Source organism: Aphelocoma coerulescens, chromosome 3 (genome assembly GCF_041296385.1).
Source record: "Aphelocoma coerulescens isolate FSJ_1873_10779 chromosome 3, UR_Acoe_1.0, whole genome shotgun sequence".
Taxonomy (NCBI): domain Eukaryota; kingdom Metazoa; phylum Chordata; class Aves; order Passeriformes; family Corvidae; genus Aphelocoma; species Aphelocoma coerulescens.
In genome coordinates, this window is record NC_091016.1 from 46,380,648 (window position 1) to 46,392,768 (window position 12,121).

General features: G+C 41.3%; 2 protein-coding genes across 16 annotated transcripts in view; one reads left to right on the plus strand and one right to left on the minus strand.

Moving 5' to 3' along the window:
* Positions 1-4,344, minus strand: part of PRKN (parkin RBR E3 ubiquitin protein ligase) — a 706,034-nt gene extending 701,690 nt beyond the window's left edge. For all 6 annotated transcript variants that reach the window (XR_011149828.1, XR_011149830.1, XR_011149829.1 and 3 more), the window contains exon 1: positions 4,166-4,344. Coding sequence is in view for 3 of the 6 variants with exons in the window: in XM_069010098.1 (XP_068866199.1) it covers positions 4,166-4,322 (157 nt within the window). In the remaining 3 variants the exon portion in view is untranslated. The remainder of the gene's footprint in view (positions 1-4,165) is intronic.
* Positions 2,932-12,121, plus strand: part of PACRG (parkin coregulated) — a 223,342-nt gene continuing 214,152 nt past the window's right edge. For 5 of the 10 annotated variants that reach the window (XM_069010103.1, XM_069010108.1, XM_069010105.1 and 2 more), the window contains exons 1-2: positions 2,932-4,004; positions 4,944-5,141. In XM_069010103.1, the coding sequence (XP_068866204.1) occupies positions 4,986-5,141 (156 nt within the window). In that variant the 5' untranslated portion in view covers positions 2,932-4,004; positions 4,944-4,985. Of the gene's footprint in view, positions 4,005-4,386; positions 4,498-4,568; positions 4,724-4,943; positions 5,142-11,750; positions 11,936-11,966; positions 12,057-12,121 lie in introns of those variants that run through there. The other 5 variants (XM_069010104.1, XM_069010113.1, XM_069010110.1 and 2 more) reach the window with 5 other exon arrangements.

A 12,121-nucleotide genomic window follows, 5' to 3' on the forward strand; every position in this document is an offset into this window, starting at 1 on the left:
TTTGTTAGCAAAGGCCTTTTCCTAATCGTTTCTGGGAATAAGTGGAATTTGAAATTCGTAACTTTATTCCCATCTCACAGATATGCTGGACCAAAGATTTTGGCAATGGATACTGTATTTACACATGACATGTAAGTAAGCATGGGCAATAATTTCAAGAAACTGCAAGATCAATTTTCTGTAGGGGTCTATTTAAAAACTCAAAACACTGAATGAGAACATCCTTAGCCCCTGCTTAGTCTCCAGTGTCTTGATATTATAGTAGTTATTTTGCAGCCTTAAAAAAAAAATAAACCAAAAATACCAAAAAAGCAAAAAGACCCGCCCCACTTTTCTTCCCCCTTGCTACTTGTCTTTCAAAAAGAAATACAAGCAAAAGGTCTTCTCATCTCCCTTAACGGAAACAACAAAATCCAGAATGCTTCTGTATATCTGGCAAAACTCAGTTGTCTTTTGAAGATATCCTACTTAAAATGATACTAACTTTATAAAACCTCGCTGATGGAGTCATAACAAAGCATTTTTTAGGAAAAAATCATTAAAATATAATTCCAGTAAAACACAAAGTGTTTCATGATGCAATTCTGTACATGCAGTACAGTACAGCTACCCTAGCAGAAAGGAAAAAGGCTCAAAACAAACTTAACAAAACAGGTCACATATTTGAAATGCAAGTAGCCCTTGATGTTCTGAGGTTTAGGTTTTGTTTAATCAAACTAACCATCAGAAAGATTATTCCACATGTTCATGAACTACAATTTGAACTATTATTCCAGTATTGTAGTGGAACTATCCATAGCACTAGAACACCAATATGACAACAAAACATAAAACAACCAAAATTGCAGCAAGAGATCAAAATATCTAAGTAGACAATTCCTAAACTACTTTTCCTTTGGTTACTACAGTAGTACCATTATCATATATAGTACCATATATATAAATACATTCAGGTAAATTAAGAAAGGGTTTATTCTTGTTTTGCTTCCTCAAGGTTATTTTCATACCAATGAGAAATATTTATGCAGGAAGTAGATTACCAACACATTGAAAAAGGGTGCAACACGGAGGAGTGATCGGTCATCCAGATAGCTAAAACTTTCATCCAGGCTCCCATTCTCCTTTAACTTGATTACTGTTGGATGAATCATATTTCACTGTCAAAGCCCTTTGCAACCTGTCGCTACTACCACCTTCATCTCTCATTCACCACAGAAATGCTGAACTGCCAGGGTTAACTATATAGAGCCCATCTTCTACATTTATAAAACAGTTTGGGGCCTTCTCCTGTTTTTTGCTCTTTGAGAGATATTTTCTGAAAACTTTCACAAAGCTGTCCCAGTATCTTCCTTCAAAATCAGTTTGGTTGGTTTTTCTTTCCCCCAGAGCAGGGTTCAAGAATGTGACACTATTGCCAGGGCTGTTGACTAGGAAATAGTTCAGCCAATCCAAAGGCAGGTTGTCACTTCCACTGAGCCAACACCAGTTTTCAGCTGATGCAACGGTAAGCAAATAAATAAAATAAAGAATAAACTTAAAGAACCCATCACAAAAAAAAAACCCCAAACCTCCCATGCCCCTAAGTAAGCAGAGGTTTTGACAACCCACACCACTTAACTAGCTCTGTCTAGATTCAAATTACCATTTAAGGAACCTGAATGTGCACAAGTCTGTAAGACCTGGTCTGTGAGAAATAAAAAAGAGAAAAAAGAAGGAAGATAGAAAATCAAAAGCCAGTTAAAGGAATTATCATGTGTTGCACAATTATATTGTAGAATTAACTTATGAGGACATAAGGCATTTCTAGAGATATGAAATGGAAACATTTTAGAAAATATACCATGTTTCATAGGAAAATTCCTTTTAATACTCAGGTAAAAAAAAATGGGTAGATGACACAAATTATCTCACCCTTCCCTTCCTGCCCCCAATTTTGCTACGGCATTCCCAGCTCACAAATGTTTAGAGGAGACTTTTCAGAAAGTCTCAAAGCAGGAAATTGGACTAGGTCTCCACATCACACACTTTGAAGATAATTATTTTTGGGGGGTGGGGAGGGTGTCATACTGATTTTTGGCTGGGATAGAGTTAATACTACTCAGAACCTCACGCAATGCTGCACTTGAATTTACTATGAGAATAAGGTTGGTAACACTCTGTTGTTTCAGTTATGGCTAAATAGTGCTTAGCCCAAGTCAAGGACTTTTCAGTTTCCCATGCTCTGCCAGTGAGGAGGTGCATAAGAAACTGGGAGAGAGTGTGGCCAGGAGACAGCTGACTCAAATTGGCCACAGGGATATTCCATACCACAGATCATGCCCAGTAGATAAACTGGTGGCAGCTGGCCTGGAGGATGGACTGGGTGTTGGTCAGTGAGCAATTTTACTGTGCATCCCTTGTTTCACTTGGGTTTTATTCCTCTCTCTCCTTTTCATTACAATTATCACCATCATTAATATTATCACTATTATTATTACTCTGCTTCAATTATTAAACTATTCTTATTTTGCCCCCAATTCTCCTCCCCATCCCGCTGCTAGGCAGGGGAGAGAGTGAGCCAGTGGCTGTGTGGTACTTAGTTGCCAGCTGGGGTTAAACCAGGGCAGGTTGCAGCTCATGTAAAGCTATGTTTTCAAATTTGCAACTAATTGGTATGTACATTTCATAATCAATATTCACAAACATTTCCGTCTGCCACAGTGAAAATAAAATTATCATTCCTCAGTCATATAGCATTTATATTCATGAGCAGCAAGTAAATATTTAGATTTCAGTGTGAGGGCTAGAGGCATCAGCTCTGTAACCACATGGGCAGTCCCTTAGGTACACTCAACTTACTTTCCTGAAGCATTCAAAAACAAACACACACTGCAGTTCTGCAAGCACATGTATTTTATATACTACAGTAATACATCAGATCAGCAGATGACATTGCAAAATAAAAACAGTGGAATACCTGACCCGCTGTGCTTTCCTTAAGCCAAGCCTTCCCTTTCTCTACTACATAACAAAAAAGTAGCTCAAGTGACAAGTCCTGTAAGAAAAATTCCACAAGTAGGAAGAGATCATTTGCATTAATATATATATACAGACTGAAAATACTGGGGAACTGTTTGTAACTTTCTTCTTAGCTTTAGAAAAGCTGAAAGAACATTTGCCATACACCTGCAATCATAAACTGCTAAGGAAAAAAGACTATCTAGCTGAAAAACCCATAGCATTCTTGGAAACTTTTGAGATGTTCAACTTAAAAATAAATATTTTTACAAAAAAATGCATGGCTTTCAACTTGATCAGATCTTAGGTAGACAGCAACTGTGACACCAACACTGGTGATGAAATAGCAAGCCTAAGGACAGCAAAGAGTTGTTAAAATGCATCTGCATCCACTACATTTTACAGATTTTACTTTAAATAATTCTCAAAATTGAGAAAGTCAAAGCAAGATGAAATGCGTAACGCAGAGGCTATAAAAGGGATCCTGTAACTTTCAATTCCCCAGGTATGGATTAATCTTACAAGAGAAGCCACTGCTGAAAGAACCGAGTCACAGGTCACACCAGCACAGGATGGGTACAGAAAGCAGCTCAAGGACCAAAGGGTCACACTCCCAACAACATCAGGTGTTCTAAGTTGCTTCTTTTCCAGGTCAGCACTAGACACCACGCCATACCAATAACACGTATATATGCTGTCAAGGGCAAAAAAGTTCGCAGATCACACAAACCTTGCCCAGCAGCAATTACAACCGATATACTGAGAAGGAATAAAAAGCAATCTTAAAATGACCTCAGTCACAAGACCTGGCCAGATTTTTTACCCCACAGGGGTAAAGCAGAAGGGCAGTGACCCCTCTCAGCACTTTGGCCCCCGCGTGCCCTGCACGGCCCGACGCGCTTTAACCAGAGGGCGCAGACCGAGAGCAGCCCCGGCGCGTCCCCGCCGCGGGGTCCGAGCCGCCCCCGCCCTGCCGAGGCACCGGGGGAGGCGGGCAGGGACCGAGGGTAAGCGAAGGGAGCCACACCAGCCTCCGCTAACCCCCAGGGCCGCAAACAACACAGCAGCCGCGGCGGCCCCAGCGAGGAAGGGGCGGGCAGAAGAGGGGCGGGGAGGGAAGGGCGGAGCAGCATCCGGGCTCGCCCCGCTCCCTGACGCGCTCACTCACCGATCATGGCGGCGGCGGCGGCCGCGGCGGAGGAGAGGGGCGAGGCGTGCACGCGCGCGCACGTGCCGGCCGCGCCTGCCGCTCGAGCGATCCCCCTGCAGCCGCCCTGAGGCGTCGCGCGACTGCGGGCGGGGGTGGGCCGGCCCGGAGCGCACATGCGCCTCAGGGAGGGAGGTGGAGGCGCGTGGTGGGCCCTCTGGGTAGCGTAGTTCCTGGCCAGCTCACACCCGCCTCCCCTCTTCTCACGTCATCGCCTCACATTTCTCCCCCGCCCTCGCTAATGACTTTCTCGTTAATTGCTGTCCGCCGCCCCGGTGTTCGGAGCACCGGGGGTAGGTACAGCTGTGCGGGCCCGGGCGGTGCCGCCGGGGCTCCCTGTGATTCCCCTCCCTCTTCCCCGGCGGGTTGTTGACGCGTTGCCTAGCGACGGTCGCGTGGCCGGGGACCGCGCGTGGCGGCAGGTGCCCAACGGACCCCGAGAGGGACCCGCAGGGCCGGACCCGGCGGGGGGACAGTGGCGGGCGGGGGGCAGGAGCCCCCGGAGGACAAGGACATCAGGTGGTGATGAAGGGCTGGACACGGCGGAGTGGGGGGGACGAGCTGGGCTGATGCAGAAGGGGTGTCTGGGGTTAGCAGCGAGGGGCAGGCGAAGGGGGCCTGTGAGGGGCAGGCAGGGCGCGGGACGAGTGTGTGGGGCTGTCGCTGGTTGTGGAGGGAGCAGAGTTGCCTGCTCTGACTCGGTGGGCACGGGACGCTGATGTTCGCTTGTTTTTTCCAGTCCGTAATTTGCATCTGGTCCGTCGCGGGCGCCGGTGGGGAGATGGTAGTGGAGGAGGGGGGCCCGGGCCCCTCAAAGCCCGCATGTGACAGGTGCTCCCGGCAGCGGGAGAAGAAGGACAAGCAGCAGGACAAGCAGCAAGACAAGCAACAGGCCTGCGAGGGATTCACTATTAGAGCCATGATGAAAAACAGCGTGGTACGTTTGCTGCTAGCATAGAGGTGATACAAATTAACTCAACGTGTCCAGGAAGCAAGTTAGAACTGTGGGTAGAGCATGTCAGGAAGGTGTGCAAGTTGCTAATACCTTATCTGGAGTTTGCTGGTTGCTGAAATTACCTCCAGACTTTGCAGAAGTATTATCACAAGGTAACTCTCTGTGCCTGTGGAAGTCATGATGCTTCAATTACCAAGTGCTTTGCTTTGGTGCCACAATTTTTCTGTGTGGTTTTATATTGGCAGTGCACATCCTATTAGACTGCCAGCCTGTGGAGTTGTGTATGAGGCTTACTGCCTCCCACTTAGCAAAATGCTGTCAAGTGGTAGTGCAGTATTTCTCAACAGTTTTCATACACTGATACAGTGTATGAATTTGATGTGAATGTCAAATAGGATGGCAGAGATCTGGAAAATAGATTAGTTTTTAAAACAAGCTTGGAAAATAATGAAAAGCTTCCACACCATCTAGGAGAATACTAAACTGGAAACAAACAGTAGTTCTTCAACTTGTAGTTCAAAGACAGAGAAATTGATCCAGCAAGCTTCATTTTAAGTTACAGTCACAATTTCTAATGAACTTGGAGTAAAGTATTATATAATGGTCCTTCAAGTTTCTTTATGCTGTTTTATTTGTCTAGCTGTATCAGAATTTAGGAGTTAAAAAAGCTTCAACTAGCACAGAGTACAAATGTTCTACATGTAGCTGGATGAGGTAATATTGCCATACATCACTGCCTAAGCTCCTGAATTGTATTTTTTTTTTATTTGGACCCAGTTCAAGGTGTTAGCAAAGTCTTAAGTCCTCAAAGGTTTTTTTAAATCTATAGACTATTCTGACAGCAGTTATGAAATACATTATTTCCCTTTGTTTTTCTAAAGTGGTCTTCCTGGACCAATCTCTCTGATCTTGTTATCTGCAAGAACATCCTCTTAAAAAGCCAAACAAGTCCACTTTTAAACAAATTTTAAATGGAGTAAAAGTTGTGTACTTGAAAAACTTTCTCCTAATTAGTGAAACTAAAACCTGTTTCACCTTACTTGGAAAAACACAAGGTGAACATGACCAAAAATCTCTTTGTCTTAAAGATTGTTTGGTTTGTTTGTTTTTATTCTAGAGATGCATGGAATAGACTAATTCTTCGGCAACCTTAAGAATTTATTTTTAAAATATGTTTCCTGTTCTCTGGAAAATATTCAAGTAATGGATATTTGCACATACTTGTTTACACCTAGATATGTAAAAGATGGTTTTGTCTAGAAGAATCAATAGTTTCAGTGGAGTTTGAGAAATACACATTTAGTTTTAAAAAAAGGAGCTGTGACTTGTAAACATAACTAACTATGACTTTAATCAGTATTTAGGTTTCCTTTTAAATATTTATAGAATATTAACTTTTATGGCTGCATTTCTAATTTCCTAAACATGAACAGAACATTAAATCGTGATACTGTCACTAAGCTACTGCATACAGGTAAGTCTGCTGCCTTTGGAGCTACTCACAGAGTAACAGAAATTACTTTCCTTGGCATGGACATCTGGAAATCATCTAATCCAGCTTCCCACTTGAAGTGGGCCTATCACTAGTGCTCAGATCACGTCAGTGATGGGTTTTCCTAGCTAAACTGTGAAAACCCCCAAAATCAGAGATTGCCTGACCTCTCCAGGCAACCTGTTTTGTTTCTGCCCTGCTCACCTGCCCCCCCCTTGCCTGCCCCCTCAGACCTGTCAGAGGTGTTCAGCCCTGATGCACACCTTCTACTCATAACTAGGTAGGAAGCAGTGAAACTCTTAGTGGTCCTGGGAGATTCATAGTGCCAGGGCTATGTTTTGCAAAAGCTGCAGTTGAGGTCAGGCAGCCACCAGAATCATTTCCAGTCAGTGTGCAAAAAAATCAGGATAGAGTAAGAAATAGCTCACTGCCACTCTGTCTGTGCAGAAGTGGGTGTTCCTTTTCTCTTTTCCAACTACTGGTTAAATGGAGCTTCAGATTTATTAAGTACTCACTTGTCAGATGTTGACATCATGATGAAGTTCTCATGGAAGGCTTAGGAGTTGACTGGAGGGTCAAAAGCACAGCAGGAATATGTAGTTAAGACATCGTAATTCTTTTTGTTAAAAGCATGATAAGGCATAGGGTTAAACCTGTTTGGCATCTCCAGGTCAAACAATGAGGTATTGATTAATAGTCTTTGGTGTGAGCACGCAGTTAGCCTTAAACCCTCAGTGTAGAGTCTTAACAGATTACCATTGTGCATATATGACTGTGAATATTGTAGTAAAGGTTCCAGAATTCATTTATGTTGCTTGGGCAAAGAGTGTTTTACTAAGCTGTTTTTCATAAATGTTCCTGAATAAAGTCTGCTTTCATAGCCAGTAGTAAGTGCAGAAATTAAGTAGATACAATATTTAAGACTTTTCTCAGCTTTCGCAAAATCTAAAACTTGCTTATTGAAGTACAATGCTTAAATATTCACCTAAAAATGTTCCTGAACTGAATAAAGTGTTTAAGTTATTTCAAAACTGTACATTTTTATAGCAGTTTAGATTAAAAGCAAGATTCAATAAAGGTCTTCTATACTGACAAGTTACATTTACATTTTAATTGTTTTGTCCTCAAGTGGGATCAAGAATGTTATGTGCTCTTACTTCAGAGGTACTGTGTGTAGAATTAGGAATACAATTAAGAATGAATATATAGTCTGGCAAGTATAGAAGTGTCTGAACGTGAATGTGGACAGCAGGAAGATATCTCTGTTCGCTTCTGATCCTCTCCAGATGATATTTTCCTATTTTCTGCAACTGTATATAAGAGAATAAAGTGTTAGCGTCCCCCTTTTCTGTAATACACTAGTGGTAAAAGCACTTTTTCCACAGGATTCATATTAGTACTTCAAGGAAATAGTAGAAAGGGAATTTCTATCTATCTCCCAACTTTTAAAAGATTACTATTACATACACATATTCCAAGACGTCAGCCAGAAACTGCCTCCAGGAACGGGCCACACGGATTGAGTGAAAATGTTCACTATATGGCCTTAGAAAGGAAGAGATGCTAAAACTTGTTTCTGGATTTCTAAAACTAAAGCAGCTCTTCAACCTTAGAGAGTCTTAGCTATGTGTAGGGCACATCTTTTATCTCCTAAAAGAAGTGTAATTGCTCATAAGCAGAAAAATGGTTGTTTGTATTGCAGCTCTGGATTTTCATTTTTCTGTTCCTCATTTAGGAGTCCACGGTCTGTATATGTTGGGATAAATTCTCAATCTTTGTACTTTAAACACTTCTTTCAAACCATTTCCAGTAATGTGTGTTGTGAAGGGCTTTCTTACTCTCTAGCATTCGATAATAACTCATAGGAAGAGTTTCATTTAAACCATAATGTGATTTTTTTACATTCTGAAACTTTTGATTTCACATTATATTTATATTCATCCACACTGTGTAACTAGGACTACTTTTGTTATTTACCTTGTAGCAGTCAAAGTTTCTGATTTTATTTTGAGGCTTTAGGAAGGAATACAAGAAATAAGTTGTATCTTTTGATTATAACAGATAATTTATTGGAAAAAGCAGTGAGTTTTCAGGCAAGTAGATGTCAAGTTAAAGGAGTGCTTTGATAAATGTATATTGAAAAGTAGCACATCTGTCTTGGAAGAACTGCTCCAGTTTAACAATAGCAATTGTGTACAATCTATGAGTGCACTTCAGTGAACACTGTGAGACAATTTAAACTGTCAGTGCTCTGGAAGGCAATCCTATCTTCTTGCTTTCTCAGGCTGTTTAGTACTGCTGTCCCTTATTGTGTCCTCATTTGTACAATGCTGGCTGATCAGAGAACTGATCCTGCTGAAAATAATGCAGCCTGTTAAAGTTCACAGTGTTGAACTGCTGTCTGTGGGACTGAGGCAAGCAAAGCTTCTGCATCAACGAGGTTCATCTGTTTTGCCTTTCTCCCTGTCCTGACTGCATGCTACCATATCTCCTTTTGCACTGACATTGTTCTTTCTTGCAAATACAGCGTAAGTTGGATAAGCTGTAACGGCTCTTAAGTCAATCTATGCAATGAGAAGGGAAGCAGGAGAATGTCAGCACCAGCTGTGAGGGTGGGAATGTACCCTCTTGGCCACATCGCGGTCTTAGTTCATTTAAAACCAGTTATGATACCAAGTTCTAGCAGGGTGATTCCACAAGCATTTACAGCAGCATAAACTTGCACCATAATTGAAAGGTGTTGTTTTCATCCCTGGACATTTATTCTTTGTGCAACATGAACTTCTGTATGGCTTTGCGGTGAACTGGACAGGAGCCTTGGTTAAACCTAGATTAAAAGCAGCTCAGCATTGTTTTTTTAATAGCAGCACAGACTTGACATACACTTTGGTAACACTATAAGCTCACAAAAGTTTTCAGTGCTACAGCCCTGCCTGTGTGTGCTGCCTGTTTGTACCTCCTCCTTTGTGCCAGTACACAGTCATCCCACTGGATTGATGAGGCACTTCAGTTGCATTAGGCTCAAGCATGAAAAGCTTCAATGCAAGGAGGTTTTTATTTTCCCTCATAAAGTTACATTCCTTTCCAATTCCATGCTTGTATTTACTGTAATGACCTGTTTGATAGTACAATGTAAAAGCAGAATATACAGAAAAAATACTAACGCTTAAGACTGTAATTTCACCAAAAAAGCTTCTATTTCTTATTATGTTTTCCAGCTATAACCTAGATGGCTTAATCATACTGCTCTTATTTTAAAATACTTCAAAGTCAGCACTTTATTTTTGTGAATGTGGTGAGAAGTTGATATTGTTCATAGCTGCAGTGTGAGGATGAAAAAATCTGTTTCTTACCATAAGCATTAAGAAGTCATGCTGCTTCATTTATGAAAATCTGTTACACATTTGAATCTCCAGTTAATCTTCTCTTACAATTCAGTCATATGACTTAAAATAATTAATAAGTAAATTATTGGTTAGACTCTGTTTCGTGGTTTGATTAACAATTGTCTTAAATCACTTCATGTGATTCATGATATTTTACACAGAAAAAGACCTTGGGAGATTTTGAGTTTCATGTCTAGAGAAGGTAAATGTAAATTGATTTTAAAACATTATGGCAGTGCTTTTTCAAAACTCCTCTACTAATTACTTTTTTATGAACTAATGAATAAAATATTCTAACTGGAGAGGATTACAGAGATAGTTGTCAAATTCTGTCCATTCTTGCAAAGGAATTAAACTATTTTAAACTTTGCAAACTGTTTACAGGTTTCATACAAGTTAAAATCCTCCAGTGGTCTGAGTATATGGGTATCTTCATCTGTTGTTTCTCTGAATGAGGGGGGCATTTTTCAGTTCTGAGATTTTCTTACTGCAAATGTAGGAATTTGGAACAAATTATTAGACAATAGTTAGTAAGAATAGTCTCCAAACATGATTTTAAGCTGTCAACTTGCTGTGTAGGGAATTACCTAAAGTCAGCATTCCCTACATGCAGCTGAGTATGCCTCTGGAGCCAACCAATTGAAAATGTGAAAGAGATTAGTTAGAAAGCATCTTGCCATACACCCTTCTCAGCACTAAGTCTCCAGTTTCCAAAGAAATGAACACGTATGTACATATTCTTTCTTTTAACTTGGCATCTTCAATTTCATTTAAGAAAAATCTTGTACTCTGTGTAGGCTTCAGCCTTTGTCTTAGTCTTCTCCCTGCTAGTTGACTGGGAATGCTCTAGGATGCTACCTGAAGTGAGTTCAGCGAAGATCCATCAAGGCAGGGTTCTGGAGCTCATGTTCCAGAAGGAGAGGCTGAGGGGAACTGTATTTCAGCCTGGAAAAGGGAAAGCTACCAGGATATCTCATGGTAATAATTTAACAGACCTAGTGACCCAAGAGCTGTGAGAAAGCTGTCAGGAAGAAAAAAAACAGTCTGTTCTCTCTAGTGATGGGAGGACAAGAGATGTGTGTTGAGATAAGGTGTTCATGGTGAAGAGGTTTTTCACTATGAGGGTAGTCAAGCAGTGCATCAGGTTTCCCAGAGCTATGCAGTCTTCTTGGAGATTTTTCAAGACCCAAATGGAACAAAGCCCTGAGCAACCTGCTTTGAGATAACCATGCTTGGAGAAAGAGATTGAATTAGAGACTTCTTGGAGTAATTTTCAACTGGAATTTTCCTATGAATCTACTTCCATATTATGGTTGGTTGAGGTCATTACATGGCTTTGCTGCTGCTAAGGTTGGACAAATTAGTGATGACTAATTTACTTTCTATTTGGACAAGGGAAAAGGCATTTGAAGGTTTTTGCTTTAATAAATTTTATGCTTTTCTGAAGATGTGGAGGGGGTAATGAATACAACTCCCTTTTGACCCTCTGGAAAACTATATAAACACCATATTGTTCCAGTTATAATGGTGAACTACATCATAAACCTAAGGTTGGCTTTCTGAATTCAGTTGCATAAGCCTTCATCAGTGCTTGGGTAGCAGTAACACGTGCTTATTAGATGAGATCAGCTGCAGCTAATTCTTCTAATGTGGTCTGCTGCAAGTATGCAATGAATGCTTCAAGGAATTGGAGCAGCTGGCCATGTCTGCAGCTATCAGCTTCTGGGTACAGTCCCTTGTCCCACAGTCTCCTCCTGTCACTGCTAAAACTTAAATAACACTGGAAGCTTTAAGTGGGTGAGAGAGACAGGAGATGTAGCACAGTGGCATGTGCACTAGGAAAAGGAGTGGGGAAACAGAAAAGGAACTGAATGTGACTCCCTAAAGCAGGGACCTAGGTAATCACTAACACAGTATGATTTTTCCTAGGGCTGTGTTCCCAGACTTTACAGGCAGAGAGTGCTGGAGTCTGTACCATGGAAATGAAATTTTTCCTTCTTTTCATAACCGATACTTTGGGTAATGTATATATGCTTAGTCTGTGTTTAACTGAAATTGCCTGGTGAGACTTTGAAGGGGTCAGA